A 21946-nucleotide genomic window follows, 5' to 3' on the forward strand; every position below is an offset into this window, starting at 1 on the left:
CTTACATTTAAAAACAAAGCCTCCAAAAGGGTAAAGTTTATTAACATCTAAAAAAACCGGACCAGCAAAGAGCTACTGAATATGGGATAGTTACTTATTCACAAGTTTTACTGCAGGAGGTATGTTTTAATCACCATTTCAAATCAAAGTAGTTTTCTTCTAGAAAGAGCAGTATTTCACTCTTCAGGTAGGAGACTACTGAAAACATTACATGACTGCCCCAATTAGAAATAGATAAATGAATACCTTAAAAATATATATAAAAGAGTAACTGCTACTTGAACATGAATTTTCACAAAATTACTCTTGTTCCTAATTCAGACAATTGCTTAGAAAAGGTAGCCTTAAAAAAAAAAAAAAAAAAAAGAAAAAGCAATACATGAATATGTCTTCACTTAGGTACATGCTCTCAAGCAACTTTTAAAAGAAAAGTGGAAATTAGGGTTTCCAGAGCTTTAGGAGTCCATCTTCACTGTAGGTAGCAATCAGGTTCTGATGAGGGTGATGTGCGATACCAATCACATCCTTCTCATGAACCTGGGAAAAGTAAAGCATTGGGTTAGAGGATATAGGTCTATAAAAATCACCCTGAAGAGGCATACAGAGTGGGAGGGAGGAAGAGTGAAGCTTCCACTTCCCACCAAAGAGATCCAACCTAAGGCAGCCTCGAAGAGGGCTAAACAAAACGAAAACAAATGAGGCTATCACAATGCTAGTTGACATTTCCGTACTGTTTTTCATAATGTGTGAATAATGCTTTGTTCCAAATCCGTTTTGCATTACAGCTGATCCTACTCCCCATCACTATTTTGTAAATTCTAGGCCAAGACAGTGTCTAAGACCAAATGATTCCATCAACTCAGTGAACTTGTATTTTCCAGACCCCTCAGCTAGTCATCTCTGAGACCTGCATGGAGGCCTGACAGAGCAGGTACATCAAAAGCTCACTCAAGAGTCATGTGAAACCAAGAGATGATTTTCTAACAAGGATTTGTATGTAATTTTTTATATGTTCACCATACCACCACTTCTGGACCACAGAAAATTACATTTTCCCTGTCCCCCCCTTGCATTTAGTCAGCCATGTGATTGAATTCGAACCAAATAAGAATGAGGAACAAAGTATCATAAGCCACTTCCAGATATGAGTCTTAAAAACATCCAGTATAGCCCGCAGCTAGTTTTTCTCCTCCTGAGATAACTGGAGGCCACTGTTCCAAATGACACAAAAGATGGAGGAAGACTATCTAATTCCTATCACATTGTGACATAACAAGAAATAAGCTATATCTGTCACTCTCTGGTCCCACCGAGGAGGATACGCCTAATCTAGCTGGCTAGTTAGGCATGTTCCCTTTCTTATTGTCTGCTTTATGTACACCCATCCTATTCACTTGAAGCTGAAGGTTCACTGAAGGAGACCTTTCCTGAGAGAGGAGGTAATTCTTTATCATTACTAATGGGCCCTTTATTTTATTTAGTCATAAAATTTTTACATTTTTTATACCAAGGTTCACAGAGCAGTCTGGAAAAGGTTTACTTCAGACTTCAGAAAGACACAAGTATTAATGCAATTTCTTGAGAGGGCCTTAAGTTAGTAATACTCACCGTCAAAGTTCTCTCCAGTTTGCCAGTGACTGTGCTAAAACAGTAGAGCACAAAGTCCTCCCCGACACAGTAGATCCATTCACCACGAGGGGACAGGGCACAGCAAACAAAATCCCCACCTTCTCTCTTACCAGAGCTGAAGCTCCTGACAATCTAAATCATACCATACCCCAAGGCAAAAACAAAACATCTGGATTAGCAGCAGTTCAAAAGCAGTTTTAACTAACACCTTCACATTGTTAATTTTGCATTTTGGTTTACTGACACTTATAATTAGATCACCAATTACACTCACCATGTGCTAAATCCTCTTGCCTGTGAAATATTCCATGGATAAGGTATCTAACTTAATCATACATCCCAAGTTACCAACCCTGCTCTTTAGTCTACTGAGTCATTTTACCCTGAAGTAAATTCATTACCACCTAAATTTCTAAATCAATATACTACCAGTTGTCAATGCTCTGTGGACTTATACTCCATTGTTTCCTCTTTCTAACAGAATGGGATGCTTTCCTTAAGCAAGATGGCCTCTGTCTCCAAGACCTTGCTTGCTGTATTTTACACACCGTATCATCATAAATCAAGCTGAGCAAAACCAATCTCAACAGGTTAAAAGGTTACATAACATGATTCCATTTTTACACCATTCTCAAAATGACAAAATAATAATGGGAAGCAGATCAGTAGTAGCCAGGGGCTAGGGACAGAGGGGAAGTTTGACTATAAAGATGTAGCATGAGGGAGTTCCTCTGGGGATGATGGAACAGTTCTGTATCCTGATTGTTGTGGTAGTTACAAAAATCTATACATCTGATAAAACTTCATAGAACTTGTTGCCTCAACATGAACACATATAAAGACTAGTGAAATCCAAATAAGGTCTGATTTAATAGTATTGTATCAATGTCAATTTCTTGGTTTTGATCATTGTACTATGGTTATATAGGATGCTATCACCAGGGAAAGGGTGCATACACAGGCACTCTTCGTTCTGTACCAGCAGAAAACTAGGAAGTGGGCAACAACAGGTGTTATACAGGGGACCAGTAGATAATGCAAACCAGCTAACTCAACCATGGGCTCTTTTTTTAGTTCGTTCAGTCAGTGAGTCAGTCTGTCTGCCTACTTAATCTGTACACTCAATGTGGAGTTTGAATTCATAGCCCCAAGATCAAGAGTTGCAAGCTCTTCCAGCCAAGCCAGCCAGATGCCCCTCAACCAGGGATTCTAAACTACAAATTTATCAGTTACAAGGACTAATGGAAGGGAGAGACGGTTCCAGACACCAGCCCCTGGCTCTTCTCCACGCTCAGCAGGATCCCCAAGGGCCCAAGCCAACAGTCTAGTAGCACCGCAACACATTCCCAGGGCTTGAGACTTTAATCTTGACACTCCTAATGTCCCTGGTGCTACAGAAGTGAGGTTCCTTGGGAACATACAGGTGCCCTGATTACAAATACATATCATGAAGCACTGTTGGCCTTCTCCTATGAGAGTTCTAACTTAGATCGTGTGGTAACTGGGAGATGTACTGAGTTAGTAATCCACATATTGTAGCTCCCTTACTCAGGGATTGTTATCAACAACACAGGTTTGAACTGCGCATGTCCACTCATATACAGATTTTTCTATTTAATGTTTATTTATTTATTTATTTTACTAATCTCTACACCCAGCACAGGACTCAAACTCATGACCCTGAAATCAAGAGTCACAGTCTTCTGACTGATCCACCACCCCATGGATTTTAAAAATATATATATACAGTATGGTACTGTAAATGTATTTTCTCTTCCTTATTATTTTCTTAATAACATCTTTGCTCTAAGCTTACTTTATGATAAGAATACAATATATAATACATATAACATACAAAATATGTGTTAATCAATTATTTATGTTATCGGTGAGGCTTCCTTCCAGTTAACAGTAGGTTATTAATAGTTAAGCTTTGGGAGGGGTCTAAAGTAATATGCAGATTGCTATCCAGGGAGTCGGTGCCCCTAACCCTATGTTGTTCAGAGGTCAAGCTTTGGGAGGGGTCTAAAGTAATATGCAGATTGCTATCCAGGGAGTCGGTGCCCCTAACCCGTATGTTGTTCAGGTTTTTGGAGTGATGAACCCATATTTTGTTACTGGAAGGGCCAGAACCAAGGGATGACTTAGGAATGGCCCACAAGTTCCATGCAAAGTTCCGAGCACTCACCTGCCCCTGCATGTTCATGATAACCACGGTATTTGATCTGTTACACACCACGAAGTGCTCTGGATTTTTAGGAAGCAGGATCACACTGTTGACAGTGATATCTGTCCCCGCAGTGCTGCCCAGGGATTTAAAGGTATTTGAACATTCTGTGGTCTTCATATTCCAGATCTATGACACAAAAGTTTAAGGCATTAACATTTCTGGGGTATAAGAATTTCTAAAAGTTTGGGGATTAAAAAAAGGAAAATGTGATTTAAAAAAAAAAGCGAATAAAACTGATTCAGAAAAAAGGCTTCTTGATTTTTAGTCCTATCAGATACCTAGCTTTGCCATATACATAGTAAGCACTTATCATATTTGCTAATTAAGTGGTATCAAAAAAGTCACAAAGCTATATAATAAAACCTTTTAAAATCTATGATCTTCCCTTACAAAATTTTCCTAATGAGCTTTGTATCTTTAAAATTTACTATGTATCAACACTGCTACTGTCAAATAACCAGAAAGCTACTTTTATCTGGACATCAAAATAACTTTTTAGAATTATATGCTCAGGATTCTATCCTGAGCTCTAGGGTGGGGCATAGGCAGGTCCATTTTTAAAAAGTTCCAGAGGGGCGCCTGGGTGGCTCAGTGGGTTAAGCCGCTGCCTTCGGCTCGGGTCATGATCTCGGAGTCCTGGGATCAAGCCCCGCATCGGGCTCTCTGCTCAGCAGGGAGCCTGCTTCCTCCTCTCTCTCTGCCTGCCTCTCTGGCTGCTTGTGATCTCTCTGTCAAATAAATAAATAAAATCTTTAAAAAAAAAAAAAAAAGTTCCAGAAATGATTCCAGCGTACAGCTCGAACCACTGAACAGAAGCCACAGTGCTGACGCACACATGAGGATCCATGAAGTAGAAGTCACTCTTGGCCACGTGTATTACCTCTCCTAGCCCAACATCTCTTCTGCTAATAGGCCCCAACCTAATGCTCACCTGGCCATTCTGGGCTGTTACAAACTGATGGGGCTAAATCAGACATCACAGTTCCTGAAACCTGAGATGAGCTGAGAAAAGGAATGGACCAAATCTTTCCATAGCATTGTCTGGACACTATTCACTTAATGAGACGTGTGTATATATATATACACACAAAAGCCTCAAAGGCAGAGACTGTGTTGTTTCCTTCGTGCTTCCAACAGAGCTTAGTACTAAACGAATGTTGAATACCTATAAACAGGAAGAAATAACTGCCCCACTAATTGCCCCAGTGTTTATTTTCCTAATTTATACGTTATCATCTGGCCCAATCTCCCTAAAGCCCAAATGTCTTCAGGAGAGAAATGAACTTTTCAGTGAAGAGTTATAAAGATCCCAGTGTTTTCTGTCCAAAAAGTCAGTGAGATGCTTTATCTGACTCATTAATGAACTAAAGGAAAAGACCACAAGCATTTCACAGATTGTTTAAGGCCCATATACAAAGCACAACGAGGGCAAATCCCATGACTAAAGTACTAAGAGCTTTGTATATGGCCCCAACCACCCTGAGGAAGACTTTCCTACCCTCAGGTTCCTGGTTCAATTCCCAAGCCAGAACAAGCAATTTCTGAGGGTGATCTTTTAGGCATTTGTGTTAAAATGCTTCAGTCTTCTGCTACAAACTACACAGATACCTAAGGCGATTTAAAAAGCAGGTCCAGGGTACCTGGGCAGGTCAGTCAGTTAGGTGGCTGCTTTCAACTGGGGTCATGATCCTGGGGTCCTGGAATCAAGTCCTACACCCAGCTCCCTGCTCTGAGGGGAGCCAGCTTCTCCCTCTGCCTGCCCCTCTCTGTCTCTCATGAATAAATGAAAAAGTAAACAAAAGCAGGTCCAAAATTTAAATGGATTGTCTCAAATATCTCCAGCAATTTTCTATTTGGAATTCTCATCTCTGCTAGGAAATGAAGCCTGCCATTAAAATAACTAAGCCTGGGACGCCTGGGTGGCTCAGTTGGTTAAGCGGCTGCCTTCGGCTCAGGTCATGATCCCAGTGTCCTGGGATCGAGTCCCACATCAGGCTCCTTGCTCGGCGGGGAGCCTGCTTCTTCCTCTGCCTCTGCCTGCCTCTCTGTCTGCCTGTGCTTGCTCACTCTCTCTCCCTCTGTCTCTGACAAATAAATAAATAAAATCTTTAAAAAAAAAAAAAATAACTAAGCCTTGGGGCGCCTGGGTGGCTCAGTGGGTTAAAGCCTCTGCCTTCGGCTCAGGTCATGATCCCAGGGTCCTGGGATCGAGCCCCACATCAGGCTCTCTGCTCAGCAGGAAGCCTGCTTCTCCCTCTTTTTCTCTGCCGGCCTCTCTGCCTACTTGTGATCTCTGTCAAATAAATAAATAAAATCTAAAAAAAAATAAATAATTAATTAATTAAATTAAACAACTAAGCCTTGGGGCGCCTGGGTGGCTCAGTGGGTTAAAGCCTCTGCCTTCAGCTCAGGTCACAATCTCAGGGTCCTGGGATCGAGTCCTGCATCAGGCTCTCTGCTCAGCAGGAAGCCTGCTACCCCCTATCTCTCTGCTTCCCTCTCTGCCTACTTGTGATCTCTCTCTCTATCAAATAAATAATCAATCTTTAATAAATAAATAAATAAATAAATAAGCGAGCCTCTGAAGTTGCTGAATGAAGATTCACTACTTTCAGCTGAGAGCTGAGATAGTAAATGAGTATTTGAGAGAGGGCTCCCCTGCCTCTCTATAAATGTTGTTGAGAAGGCCCCTAAATGTTGGGGGGTCAGGGGTAGAGTGAGACTGTGCAAAAAAAAAAGAGATCTATTTATCTGGCCACTAAGCCCTTTGTAAACTTGACTATTGTGGGTGAACCATACCTATATCTAGACAGACTTTAACTGCTATAAATGGGGTGTGACTTAATGTAGGCCTCCACACCTTCTTCTCTTCCTACACATGATAAAGTCTGTTTTGAATATGTAAGTTTGAAACCCGAGATACTTCAACAGGGATTCACCCAAGAATATTACTATGTCTCAGACGCACCTCATTTACAGCTAAAAGAGCTAATAAAGAAGTTTACTCCACCACAAGCATCACCATTATCACCACTGAAAACTCTTCAAAGGACAAAAATAGACACTCCAAAATAGACTAGTAGCAAATACTTAACCTTTACAGTGCCATCAGAGGATGCACTAATAATATAATGTCCATCTTGTGTAAAAGTTGCTTCATTAACAAAGGAGGAATGGCCACGAAATTCCTTCAAAGTTTTCCCAGATTTTAAACCATGAATTCTATCACAAACAAAAAGAAATGAACAATTAAAACTCTACAGACTGCAGGGTGCCTGGGTGGCTCTCAGTTGGTTAATCGTCTGTCTTTGGCTCAGGTCACAATCCCAAGATCCTGGGATGGAACCCCACTCAGCAGGGAGTCTGCTTCTCCCTCTCCCTCTGCCTCTGCCCTTCCTGTCCACTTGTGTGTTCTCTCTCTTGCTCTCACAAATAAAATCTTCAAAAAAAAAAAAAGTGTTTATTAAAAAATATATTCTAGGATGCCTGGGTGGATCAGTCCGTTAATGTCTGCCTTCAGCTCAGGACATGATCCCAGGGTCCTGGAATCAAATCCCATATCAGGCTCCTTGCTCAGCAGGGAGCCTGCTTCTCCCTCTGTCTGCCTCTCTCACTCTCTCTGACAAATAAATAAAATCTTTAAAAGAAAAAAAAGTGTTCTATAGACTGCAATTGGGACCAAATGTTGAATATTCTTTCAATGAATTAGAGAAGCTCTAGTTATACTATCAGGTGAAGAAAGAGGACTATGCAGTATAATTTTCATTTTGTCAAACAAAACAAAAACAAAAGCTTGGCACAGAGACTGGAAGAAAATATGCCCTCTGTGGTACTTTTGATGCACATGGGTCAAAAATTCACATTTTGAGAAACATGAAACACTGGTATAATACCTTTCTAATCTCTCTTCTGGGTAGACTAAAATGAACAAAATCATAATGAGGTTTCACATACACACATTCTTCATATAACACCACCTAGGTGAAAGCATAAGGAATCACGAGTACCTCCCTCCAGTGCTTCACCATAGCAAACCCAAGTGAGAGAGTTTGGAGACTCTTACTTACCTAATTGTCTGGTCAAAAGAGGCACTAAGGATCTGACTGCTATCCTTAGAAAAGCTTAGACAGGTGACACCTTTACTGTGGGCCCTTTCAAATCTCCTTAAACACTGCCCACTCTGAATCTTCCATACCTTTATAAAAAAAAAAAATAGTAAAAACTTGTAAACAGAGTCCCACTCCTGCCTGCAGAGCCGAGCAAGATGCAATGCTCAACAGTGTATTAAAAATGCATGTTAATAGCTGAATATGGCTGCTTCACATAGTGCAATAACCGAATCCTCTGAAACTTAAATCTCTTTACTCATAAATTATTAAAACAAAAGTTTAAACTGAAAGTTCACTTAGCAAAGACCATTTCTGTATTTAATCTAGCCCAGGGTGTTTTACCAGCAATTAAATACAAACCACAGCTAATCAACTGCAGACCAATCCCATTCTCTAAAAAAAATCCAAAGTACAACACATCTTTATAAGGTGCGTCAGGGTGGTACAGCAGAAAGGGCATGAGGAGTAGATCTGAGTTGAAGTCCCAATTTATCACTTATCAACGGTGTGACCTTAAACTGATTTTAGGATCTCCCTAGGCAGAGTTATTAGGATTAAGCAAGAAAAAGTAAATTAGCATAAAGCTGATGCTCAAAAACAGCAGGTGTTATTAAGCTATCACATGTGGAACACTACCTCATTGCAGAAGTCTCAAAAGGTCTACATATAAAAGCTTATGCCACTAATAAATACCTTAATTTTTCCATCTTGGGCCCCAGTTGCTAACATTTCTGTATCTCTGCTGAAACACATGCAGAGGACGGCATCATCCATCATCATAAAGTTATCCTGGGCCTGGTATTTAAGATCCTAAAGGAAACAAAGATAAGCAGTTACCAAAACAACACAAACTCCCCAGTTACGCTAGATCTCTATAAACTCACTGAAAGCAGAGTAACAGATTGTGCCTACCCTAAATTTCCCAAGCAAATACTAGTGCCATGCACATGTTCTCCTAATGAACAACTGATAGTGGTGGGAATAAGTAATTTTACACACTTCAAATTAATACTCTAAAAAATTCCGATATAACACCCTACATCCTTTGCTTACTGAGCCTTCTTCTGTGCAAAATTCCCCTACAAGTCCACAACTGTACATTTTTAATGTATCTGAATTTCAGAGGTATGATGTGAAAAGAATTTCAAATCGTCAGCTACTTTTTCTAAAACCATATACTGACTAATGTACTGAATCGTAATGTTACTTTTATCATCCACTACTGTTCAGAACAAAGTATCCATCTTTTCCTAATTACAAAGTAAGACTGAGTCATGGTTTTTTTTTTTTTAAAGCAAACTATAAGGAAATATATGAAGCAGAAAATGAAAATCACTTATGAATTCACTACCCACGGAGCGGAAGTTAGTATTCTATGATAAAGGTTCTATTTTAAATCAGTGAATAGTCAATAAATACCTTTTAGGGAAAAAATTAGCTTGGATCTACACCAACTTCATCTCCCTGAACAAATTCCAATGGATCAAAAATTAAACATAAAATGAAACATGAAAGCACTAGAAGTTGTAGGAAAAAAAAATGGACAAATATGATACAAAAAAACTAAGTCTGTAAAACAAAATGATAAGCAAAGTCAAAAAACAGCCAAAACTGAAAAATATTTCCAATACATAATACAAAAACTGTTCCTAAAAATCAGTAAGAATCCAAAAGAAAAATAGGCAAAGGATACGAAGACTTCACAGAACAGGAAACACTGGTAGTTTTCACATATAAAAAGATAATCAACTTCATTCATAATAAGAGAAACAATCAGTACTGCAATTAAATTAGAAAAAAGTAAGTAATTTCTTCCACATACCTAGAAAGTGAAGGAAGGTTACGTAAGAAACTGATAACCCTGGGTGGACCAAGGAAGAGAACTGACCAACTGAGGGACAAGAGGAACAAGACTCTCTCTTTTTTTAAATTTTATTTATTTATTTGACAGAGAGAGAGACCACAAGTAGGCAGAGAGGCAGGCAGAGGGGGAGGGGGAGCAGGCTGCCCGCTGAGCAGAGAGCCCAATGCGAGGCTCCATCCCAGGACCCTGAGATCATGACCACCCGACGGCAGAGGCTTAACCCACTGAGCCACCCAGGTGCCCCGGAGCAAGACTCTCTTACTGAATAACTTTTCTATTTATAAAATGTCTTATCAAATGGGGGTACCTGGGTGGATCAGACAGTTAAGTGAGGTCAGGTCAGGTTAAGATCTCAGTGTCCTCGGATGGAGCCTGTAGCTGGCTCTGCACTCAGTGGGGAGTCTGCTTCTCCCTTTCCCTCGCCCTCTGCCCCTCCCCCAACTCATGCTTGGGCTAGCACTCTGGTGTGCTCTCCCTCTCTCTCAAACAAGTATTATTTTTTAAAAATGTATCAGATGTACATATTATTGATTTAAAAAATAAATTTATATTGTAAAAATAAGGTAATTTAAAAACAAAAAATAGATAATTCTGCCACTAGAAAAGTTAACATATTTTAATACTTTACCTTTCTGATTTTTCCAGTTGTAAAGTTCCAGACTTCAATGAATCCATCAACAGACCCAGTGACCAAATACTGACCATCTGGAGAAAATCGAGCACACTCCACATGTGATTTCTGACCAAACTGTTTCAAATGAAACAATGAAACAGATGCATTTTTATCTACTGACCTTAAGACAATTTCCATTTTAACCTTTTGAGAAATCCTGCCCTAGGACAAAGTGATAGCTAGCCTCTATTACAGAGTATTGGAGAGTTAATTCTGTATCTGGACAGAGGCAATGGATGTATTTTCTCTGATCAGTTTTAGGTCTGGGCTCTCAGTTTAAACTAGCTTTTTTAATGTGAAATTTGTATTTCCAAAGCAGTACAAAGGAACTATTTTAGCACGGGACTTGGAACAAATAATTCTATTAAAATACTCAGTAAGTTTTTACCTGACACAGCCATAGTATGACTTTCATATTCAATGTGAGACAATATGTTGTACATCTAGGGGACAACTTCCCCCCCCCCAAATAAATGCCTATTTTCCTATATTGTTTTGTAAACAAATTTTCCATCCTGTTCCTTCTCATGACCTTCATTTAATCAAGTGATAACATGGGGCTGACCGACTCAAGAACTAATTAGAGCTGACAGACTATTTGCCAAGGAGATGTATCCTGAGCATTTACCAGCAATGATGTTCCCAGTAACAGATGAAAACTACAGAACATTAGACAAAGGAAAACAGAGAAAAGCTCTATTATGAATTTCATTTTAAATACCAGAAAAGGAAAGTTGTTCATAAAAGAAAATCTTAGCCCAGCAGCGTAATTATAATGGATTTCTGTCTCAAGGCTTCACCCAGGTAAATATAACAGTGCTACTTAGAAATATCTTTACATGGGAATCAGAACATACAATCCAGAAAAGGTAAAATTTAAAGCTCTAAGCCAAAGCCCAAGATTTGAGGAATATGAAATTATGTCAAAAGCCATAAATTCAGTAAGACCACAAACCCAGGGAGAAACTAATATAAAGGAGATGCTGAAGTAGCAAATGCGCTTTTAATTTTGGGAGCTGCAGCAATTACGTGAGTGTGCTTTATCCTAGAAAAGTCTCAGATTAAAAAAAGAACAACAACAACTAAAAAAACAAGAAATAGCCATGAGATGATAAAATTATTTTCCTCCAACACCACACAAGCCTGCTTTACAACCCATGCCTGGTAATTTGCCAGACACGGAGCAGGCAAAAACTGCAACACTGAACAGGATGAATACACAGAAAGCGCACAGTGAGTTCCAGGCTTACCTGGGAAGAAGTGCAAGGGCAGAGGACGGGCCAGCTGCCAAATTTATGGATATACACCTGAGGTGTGCCACTGCCAGAGCCCAGAAAGACGCCAGTGATCACCAGCCGCAACCCTGAATGTTGTCAGAGCTGGAGAATGAGCTCTGCTCCCCCACCCAAGCCCCGGCACATGCCCTGGATGGGCAGGCATGAAGTCCTTGACAAATGATTAGCAAATGGCTGAGTATCTAAGGATCCTACCTTAATATGCCTGCTCAGCTGTGTAGGAAACTTTTCTTCTTCCACATCTTTGACAGCTGCTTTGCCGCGGAACAAATCTATGGTCATGCCAGGAGGAAGCAATCCCTGGTGCTGCTGCCACTTCAGGGCCTGTGAGCAAAGAAACGTACACTCATCTGCTTGGGTGCCTCTAAGATCCAGTCCTGACTGCTCAAAGCCAGCCCAAAAGGATCAGGTTAACACGAGTCTTTGGCCATCTGAAGACAATATAATCAATGCAGCTCTGTGTCTTAGGAACACACACTGATGCCTGGATGCAGGGAACTCTGAGAGCCAACAGGTTCGTATTTCCATGTCGTTTATCTTAGAGGTTTAACCTTTACTAGAAACAAAATTTGAAAAACAAAAATCTCCCAAAGTCCCAACATCCAACTGTTAGTTAGCATTTTGTGTATACCTTCTAGTGTTTCCCCCCACCCCATGTGTTTATTAATTAACATACCTGTAATGATGTTCTATATAAAATTTTATATTGTTTTCACCACCTATCATCAGGTCATGCAATGACATGACTATCATTTCAATGGCTATAAAATATACCCTACATGGTGAAGGGCTTAATAGTTTAATTAATACATTAATGGACAGTCACACTGCTACCAATTTTTTACACGGCTAAATTATGCCACAACAAACATTTCTGAACATAAGGCATTTTCTATTTGAGGGATAATACTCACTCAGAATAGATCCCTAGAAGAATTACTGAACCCAAAAAAGAATATGAATGGTTAAGCTCTTGATACACACTGCCAAACTGGTTTCCCAAAAAGTTGTAACTTCAGTAGTGTTTAAGACTGCATTATAAGGAGTGGAAAAATCATGCATTTTGGAGACTGATGATCCTAGGGTAGATCTTTTGCCAACTCTTTTAATGGCTCCCAATTTATTTCCTCTTCTTACTGTTTATTTATGTTCTTTGCCCACTTGTCTACTATACTTTTACTATTTTTCCTATCCATTTGTGAGGTTTTAATGTGATCAGGCTCAGGAGTTCGAGGCCCACAATGGGTGTAGAAATTGTTTAAAAAAAAGTCCACAGGGGCGCCTGGGTGGCTCAGTGGTTTAGGCCTCTGCCTTCGGCTCGGGTCGTGGTCTCGGGGTCCTGGGATCGAGCCCCGAGTCGGGCTCTCTGCTCTGCGGGGAGCCTGCCTCCCCGTCTCTCTCTGCCTGTCTCTCTGCCTACTTGTGATCTCTGTCAAATAAATAAATAAAATCTTAAAAAAAAAAAAAAAAAAAGTCCACAAAAGTTAGGTAATGTGTTAAAGATCACATTAGTTGGTAAGTGAGAGATCTTGGATTCTAACTAAACATTTATTCCAATTTGCCTTTGACAGTGTCCTAGCACAATGATCAACAGTACTATCTGTTGGGGCACCTGGGTGGCTCAGTGGGTTAAAGCCTCTGCCTTCGGCTCAGGTCATGATCCCAGGGTCCTGGGATCAAGCCCCGCATCGGATCTCTGCTCAGCAGGGAGCCTGCTTCCCTCTCTCTCTCTGCCTGCCTCTCTGCCTACTTGTGATCTCTGTCTGTCAAATAAATAAATAAAATCTTTAAAAAAAAAACCAAAAAACAGTACCATCTGTTGATAGTACCAGCTATCCCAGATGGAATGATAAATTCTACAATCATCCTAATTCTAACTAACTCTAGAGCCTGTGCTATTAACCATTAATCTATACTCCTTCTCCCAGGAAAGATGAAGGTGGCATGGCACACGTGCTGGTACAAGCAGCACTGTAGGCTGTCCCCAATTCTAAGGATATCTGATTTCTCTAGCCTATAGAGTTTATATATAGGAAACTACCAGGAGCTCAACTCCACAGACTTTTTTTTTGTTGTTCCACAGACTTTAATTACCTGCCCCAGCAATGCCATGAGACGAGATGGAGGCACCACACTGACTTCCCCAGCTAAGGCCTGGGCAATTGCTGCTCTTCTCTTTTCTTTGCTACTTCCATCTGGGTATGCCTGAAAAAGGAGATGGGGTAGCATCATTCTAAGAAGTGGCTACAGGATATGAGTGTGCTTATTTAAAACCAATAATAATCATCAAGCAGAAACTTTTTTTTTAAGGTTTTATTTATTTGGTGTACCTGGGAGGCTCTGTCGTTAAGTTTCTGTCTTCAGCTCAGGTCATGATCCCAGGGTCCTGGAATCAGGGTCCTCCAAACTGGGCTCCCTGCTCAGTGGGAAATCTGCTTCTCCCTCTCCAATTCCCTCTGTATATATTCGCTCTCTTGCTGTCTCTTTCTGTGTGTCAAATAAATAAAATCTTTAAAAAAAAAAAAAGATTTTATTTTTTTGACAGAGAGAGAGAGAGCAAGCATGCACAAGCAGGGGGAGCAGCAGGCAGAGGGAGAAGCAGACTCCCTACTGAGCAAGGAGCCTGACATAGGAGTCCATCCCAGGACCCCAGGATCATGACCTGAACCAAAGGCAGAGGCTTAACTAACCAAGCCACCCAGGCACGCCAAGCAGAAACACTAAAAAAAAAAAAAAAAAAAAAAAAACCACAGAAAGAAACTACCTGGTGAAAGAAGGGATTGATTATATTAATTAGTTAAGACAACTTCCCAACTCTCCCCACTTGCATTTCAAAAGTATAAGCTGGGAGAGAGATGAAGTCAGCCAGTCCACATTGTTATTTCTGAAAGGGTCCAAGTAGGTATGTCAAAGCCAGAGTTGTTTTTCCAGTTTTTTGAAAAATCTGCAGAGTTGAGGATTCTTTTAATAATTTTTTGGTAATTTATTTCAGTCCAATGACTCCCAACCCAGAAGTTTTTCACCACCTCTAACTTGAATCCTAGCATGGTAATCTAAATTTCTTTCCTCATGGTTTCTGTGAGTTTACCCTAACTTTATACTCTCTAGGACCTATTAAATTCTTCTTCCTCTTATTTAGACTAGTAAAAGGCTGGGTGAGCAACAATGAAACATATAATGAGGTTTGGGAAGAAGAAAAGAGTATCTGTCAGTCACCACACTCTACCAGTAAGCATAACCGGCTAAGACAAAAGCACAAGCTTTCCAAGAACTAAAAAAGAAAAGAAAGAGAAAATTGCACTTGTTGGGCCAAGTGACACAAATGCACAGTAATATACTAGCAGTCAGGCAGCAAGCACTTCAGGGTCAAGTAAGTACATGGGCTAATGCAGAAATTTTATCAGAGTAAAATTTCTGACTAATCAACATACAACCCTCTAAAATGGGGTGTATAGGGAAGACCTTCAAATACTCAGAAAACTAAACAAGAGTATTCTTTTTAGCATATGTAAATTTCAATAAACATACATAAACAATTAAGCCTCATTCTCAAAAATTAAATCAAAATCAGTATCCAATAAAATGGTTAAAAAACAGAGTACAATATTATATATTTTTTTAAGTTAATAAGAGCTTCTTGTCATACCTCACGAGGATCAAAATAAGACCTGGCCAAGAGGTTCTCCAAATGAATATACCGCTCTGGCTGGGTTTGTTTTAACATGATCATGGGGTCTGTCTGTCTCAAGAGTGACCTGGCAGCTCCCAATTCACGCAGCTCTATCAATTCTAGAACAACCTAGAAAATGGAAAGAAAATGTCTGTTTCAATGCATTCTTTTAGTACTCTTTCAGTACAATTTCTGCTTCAAAAATGGCCTCCCAACATGATTTCCAAAATTAGGAAATATTCCTTCCTCTTTTCCCTAGTATTTTCAGGTAGGTGAATGAAGCAATTATAAATGATAACTTCAATCTTTTTTTTTTCCAATCTTTTCTTAAGATCTTATTCATTTATGAGAGAGAGAGCACAAGGCGGGGAGGGGCGGAGGGAGAGGAGGAAGCAGACTGCCCGCTGAGAGGCAGAGCCTGTTACAGGACTCAGATCTCAGGATCCTCAGATCATGATGAAGTCGGACTCTTGCTTAACTGACTGAGCTACCCCAGTCTTTCAACTTCTGTCCTTCATTTTTATCTACCGATCTCCTCTCCTCTCAGGCTTCCTGCTCAGAATACAGAAACTGAAGAAAACTAAAGATGAGAGTATTTCCATGAGCTCCAGAGAAACCTTTCTCCAGTTAACAAAATTTTCTTTGGGTAATTACTAAACTCATATGGACTGTAAATAAACAAACTATCCTATTTTTATTTTAAACAACAACTACATAGTTATTTCCAGAAAGCCCGTTCTGTTATTATACAAGTGTATAATAACTAATTTGTACAATCTTTGTCCTCATTTCCTGGCACGGAGCTTCTAAAAACCTTGGAAATTTCCTAATGAGAGGAATATCTTCATTATTAATGAGCCCTGTGCATTACATCTGAGTTTGTGCTATGAAGACAGTTCATGGAAAGGGCTGGTTGCCAGAAAAACCAAACACATTAGAAGGTTGAGGTTTTGAGTGAGCCCAACCTCCAAGGAGTGCTGGGGAGCTGAAGACTGAATGAAACCCCAATAAAAATCCCAATGGAGCTTTTGGTTGGTAAACACATTAATACGCCAAGTGAGATGCTCTGATTCCACAGGGAGAGAGCATTAGAAGCTCTGCACTCAGGACCCTCTGAGACCTCTCCTTTGTGTCTCTTCATTTGGCTGTTCCTGATCTGTATTCTTGATAATAAAATTGTAATCATAAACATGGCACTTTACTAGTTCTGTGATTCATTCTAGTGAATCATCAATTCTGAAGGGGTCATGGGGACCCCAGATATGCAGCCACTTGGTCAGAAGTGTGGGGGGCCTGAGACCCAAAAAAAGTGCAGCCGGTGTCTGAAGGGGCATCTTGGGGAGGACTGAGCCTTTAGCTTGCAGGGTCTGCACTAACTGCGTGGTTAGTGCCAGCAACAAACTGTAATATACTACTTCGTATCAGAACAGTTTATTTAATGATTACTTAAAAAATAATCCTAGTTAAGGAAAATCTTGGCTTTTCAAGAAAAAAAAAAGGAAAAAACATACAAAGTAGTACTCAAGCCTTGACAGTGTAAGTTTTAAGGGCTGTTATACTCCCACAGTGCTTCAAGAAATGCTCACCGATGCTTCCCAGTGAGGGGGCCCACAATAAACCAATTCAAGGAGATCAGCATCACCTCCACTCTTACCTGTTCATAGAGGTCAATGAGGGTTTTGTCTGGCAATTTCAGAGACTGTATAGCCTGTAAAACAGTATCCCAATGGCCACTATTAATGTCAGCTACAAAACTCTCGATGCTGTCCACGGTATTCAGAGACACAGTAGTCTCTTCCTGTAAGGTTGCTAGTGCCCGATGTAAACTGTTCTCCTTCAGGTACTGCATGATAAGACGGATCACACTGGGGGGGAAAAAAAAAAAGAGCAAGTCACTTAGCTCAGTAATCCTCACATACCAATGAGTCCACAAATAAAACTCCCTCCCCCCAGCTTATTTCTTCTATTTGGCCATCCTCCTTTCACTGTTTGCTTTCTAGTTCTTTATTATATCATATATCTTATCATATATTATCCTATCATATAAGTAAAACTTTCCAAAAATCACAGAAGGAAAGGCAACTGAAGAAAACCTTAAGTATGCTCCACAGCCAGAATGGAGCATAGAGCCTGTTGTAGGGCTTGGATCTCACAACCCCAAGATCATGATCTGAGCCAAAATCAAAATCAATCAAGTTGAACACTTAACCCACTGAGCCACCCAGGTGCCCCTCAAACCATATTTCTACAGACAGCAGGAGTATAGAGGGTTAGACTGTCCTGGCTGGAAGAAATTTCAGATAGGAATTTAATCAATTTCCTCTATCAGGGAGAAATAATAAACATAAAACAATGAACAATGTTTCTTGTTTATTATGTATTTACTATATAACAGATACCCTTAGGCATATTGATTAATTTATTCTTTTATTTATTCATTTATTCATTTATTCATTTTATTTATTCATTTATTCTTCAAAACAATCCTACGAGGTAGGTATTACTATTATGTCCACTTTTCAGATAAGGATTTGACCAAGTAACAGAGATAAATGGAAAAATGAAGGCTCAAACTGACAATGTGGCTCCTGAGCACACATCCCTGGACAGGAAAGCAAACACCCTCTTAAAAATTCCTGCAGAAGGGGGGCGCCTGGGTGGCTCAGTGGGTTAAAGTCTCTGCTTTCGGCTCAGGTCATGATCCCAGGGTCATGGGATAGAGTCCCACATCAGGCTCTCTGCTCAGCAGGGAGCCTGCTTCCCTCCCTCTCTCTCTGCCTGCCTCTCTGCCTACTTGTGATCTATCTCTGTCTGTCAAATAAATAAATAAAATCTTTAAAAAAAAAAAAAATTCCTGCAGAAGGAAAGTGATTACTGCTACTTCTGTTAAGTAGTCTTTTCTCTCGGCCCCTTTAAGAGTTACTCAGGTTTAGATTCCTGCTGTTCTAGTATCTACTATCTTTCTTAGCATACTTACATTTGCACTCCCAAAAAAGGTACCCTCCCTATAAAAATCTTGTATTTGACACACCTCAAATCAAATTTACTTTCTTCAAACACAATGTACAGCTGATTCTTGAACAATGTGGGTTAGGGGCACGGACCCCCTGCACAGTCAAAAATCTGTGTTTAACTTTTGATTCCCCAAAAACGTAAATGTTAGTAGCCTGCTGTTGACCAGAAGCCATGCTGAGAACATAAACAGTCAATTGACATATATTCTGTATGTTATATGTATGATATACTGTATTCTAACAATAAAGCAAGCTAGAAAAAAGAAAATCGTTAAGGAAGACAACATACATTTATAATACTGTACTATAAAAATATCCTCATATTAAGTGGACTCCACAGTTCAAAGCCGTTATTCAAGGAGTCAGTTGTAATGCATAAAGACCTAAAAGCTTTGGAGATAGGTTGGGATTTGAAACAGAGTTTGGTCACTTACTGTGACCCTGGGCAGGTCAGTTAACATCTCTGTGCCTGTTTCCTCATCTGTTAAGAAAAATACCTATCCTGTAGGGTTGACTATACTGTTCATAGCATGACTAGCATAGAAATACTAAAGAGCAGCTATTACTGATAATAAAAACATGCAGGGACGTCTGACTGGTTCAGTCAGTAGACTGTGAGGCTCTTGATCTCAGGGCTGCAGGTTCAAGGCCCACAATGGGTGCAGAGAGTACTTAAAAATAAAATCTTAAAAGCAAACAAACAAACAAACAAACAAGCATGCAGCAGCCCAAGGATGGGAGGCTGAGTGGTGTCCGCTATTACTGAGCCCCCAAAGCATGGAATGCTTTACAACTACTGCCCTTAGTTGTCTTAGTTGCCAGCACCATCACTCTTCTTAATTTATTTTTCTCCACAACACTTACTACCATCTGTTAAGTCTCTTACTTATTGTGTTTGTCATAACGTACATTCTATAAAGGCAAGAATTTTTGTGTTTTGTTCGCTACTGCATTCCCAGGGTCTAGAACAATACAGAATAGATTTCAGTATTTGTTGAATGAATAAGCCTTTCTCCTGTGGCAGGTCTTCAGGACAAGTCTTCTCCCTTACTTACACTCGGGATACAAATGTTATCTCTGCTGGTTTAATTATTACGCATAGGCAAGGGCAAGGCAGAGGGTGGAGTCCTAAAAAAGTTCACTGAAGACCTTCAGTCATTAGTCTGCCTCCCTCACAAGTCGATCATTCATTCTCCTGGCCTCGTCTTCACATTCCGTCTCTCCTTTGTAGCTACAGAGAACTCTCTGACCAATCAAAATTCAGCGCCAGATGCCGCTTGATAAAACAGCTAATTATTCATTCGTTCCGAAGGCAGTAATTGAGCATCTACGATGTGCTAAGAACTTGGACTATTAGGACTCCTCGGCGCCTACACAGGCCTGTAGGGTGGGCAGAGAAACAGCTACAATGCTGGGTAAGTGCGAGGCAGAGAAACGCAAAGGGGCCATGTAAGCACAGAGGAAAACGAATCAAATCGTTTAAGGGGGAGCGAGAAGAGAAGAAAGCTTAGAATCCAAGCTCCCTTGTGCAGGTAATCAGACTGGAGTTCAGCATGTATGCGCAGTTTGACCGACCAGTCACAGAGCGCGCCAGGAGTCGGCGATGGCTAGAACTCAGGTCTTCAAGGCCTATGCTTCCTCCCAGCCACCAGCACTCTCCCAAGGGGCTTTGGGCTTCTCATTCGCTACTTTCTAGCGGGCCCGCCTCCGAGGTAGCCAGATCCAAGAAGCTTCTTTGTGGGCAAGGAAAAGCCCTCCACTCTCAGACACCCCCCCCCCCCCGAGCATCTTCCACTCCACACCCTTTACCTCCCCGCCCCCACCACCTCGCGAACTTCCGCCACCGCACGACTCACTCCGAGGACTCGATTTCGATCGACATAGTGATATCTTCAAGGGACACACACCAGTCCACCCCTAGGCCCAGTCGAGCAACACACCAAATGCACCCCCGGCGGCCGCCTTACACCACTTCCGCCCTACGTCCGACGCCCTCTCCGGAGATGACGTGTACGACGGAGGGGCGTGGAGTGCGCGGGGGGCGGGGCTTCGAGCTGCTGTTAGAGGTCTGAGTCTGCGCGCCTGCTCCGCCTATTTGGGAGAAGAATTCTCCTATCTCCCTGAGGGAGAACTGCTTGGAAGCAGTGGTTTGGAAATTTTACTTTCCTTTGATGCAATTAGTTGACTAGGCTTAAAGATAGGATTGAATTCACAATACCTGACTAGGAGATTAATGCATTCGAAACCAGTTGAACGCTAGCCAACATTTGTAGGAAGAGTTAAGTGTTAAGAAATAAACAGAAAGATTTAAAAGCATAAGACTTTAAAGCCGAAACAGTTTAGTCAATCTAATTATGAAAAGTTGGGGACATAGTTGGGATTTGCATACGCACTTCTTGGAAAGAGCGGAATGATTTATAGCATTTCCAACTAAGTATTTAGTTTAAAAGAGTTTCACTGCAGTGGTAGGTTACTAGAAAAACAAAGAAACTAAATGCAAATGTTCGAAGGGAGACTTGAGACTCCTTTTTATAGACTTCAACCCATACATTATTAAATTAATCTAGACAAATGAAATGTAGAGATGTTAATGAATTTCATAAAGGCTAGTTTTTAAAATATTGTATGGCCATTCTGTATAAATTTAAAAAAATATTTGCAGCAAAATGGTAAGAAATCTATGTTGTGAAAATTACATACTGAAATGATTTATTTGGAGATTTCCTGTTGGCTTTCAGTCTTATCTGATACTGTGTGTATCCCCAAAGATCTGCACACAGCTTCTCTCTAGCCTCTTAAATACTGGTTTGTGTTTTGTTTTGTTTTCAAATCTTTCTCAATTTCCCATCAACTCTTTGGTCTTTGATATCACAAATAAAATCCAAATATTTGCTCCAGCATGTGGTGAGGTAGCTAGATAGTTGTGTGATTTCTGAGATTCTTGCACTATCCCATCCCATGACACAACATGGAAGATTATTACACATCCTCCTTGAGAAGAGCCAACTCATTTTCAACAATAGGATATTCATTATCTTCACCTAATACTTGTCATGTTGTTTTTACTTCAATCAAGGCTGCTTCCCTATTGCACTTATATGAATAAGTCTTCTCTATAATTACTTAGCCACACGTTTTATTCTAGTGTCTGCTACACCTCTGCTTTCATTTTAAATGGAATGGCTTCTCTTCTTGTAACTCCTATTAAATCTTTAGGCCCAAAGATTTAAATATTGAAACACACATTACTATATTTTATACCAATTTTTTCATATGTATTAGGCATTATATTTATTCTTTCATTGTGTGTATGAGTAGATTATATTACCCAAGAATTTCAAGATACCAAAGGGAATGTTACCAAATATTTGGAGGACCTTGAGCCTAATAGTACTTCAGAACATGTAGGGAAGATCTCCATCACAAATAATTCCAACATAATGACTTCAATGTCTTATTCTT

General features: G+C 40.3%; 1 protein-coding gene across 1 annotated transcript; it reads right to left on the minus strand.

The window, feature by feature from the left end:
* Positions 1-21: 21 nt before the first annotated feature.
* Positions 22-20426, minus strand: SMU1 (SMU1 DNA replication regulator and spliceosomal factor). Its single transcript, XM_032860363.1, has 12 exons — positions 20341-20426; positions 17125-17335; positions 15447-15599; positions 13895-14005; positions 11996-12124; positions 10461-10580; positions 8662-8778; positions 7927-8054; positions 6955-7081; positions 3818-3985; positions 1609-1761; positions 22-537 (listed from the first exon to the last, which is right to left on the minus strand). Exons 1-12 carry the CDS (start codon positions 20364-20366, stop codon positions 439-441), a joined length of 1542 nt encoding a protein of 513 aa, XP_032716254.1. The 5' UTR covers positions 20367-20426; the 3' UTR covers positions 22-438.
* Between the last annotated feature and the right edge of the window lie 1520 nt (positions 20427-21946).

Source organism: Lontra canadensis, unplaced genomic scaffold (assembly GCF_010015895.1).
Source record: "Lontra canadensis isolate GAN:19392208 unplaced genomic scaffold, GSC_riverotter_1.0 scaffold19, whole genome shotgun sequence".
NCBI lineage: Eukaryota > Metazoa > Chordata > Mammalia > Carnivora > Mustelidae > Lontra > Lontra canadensis.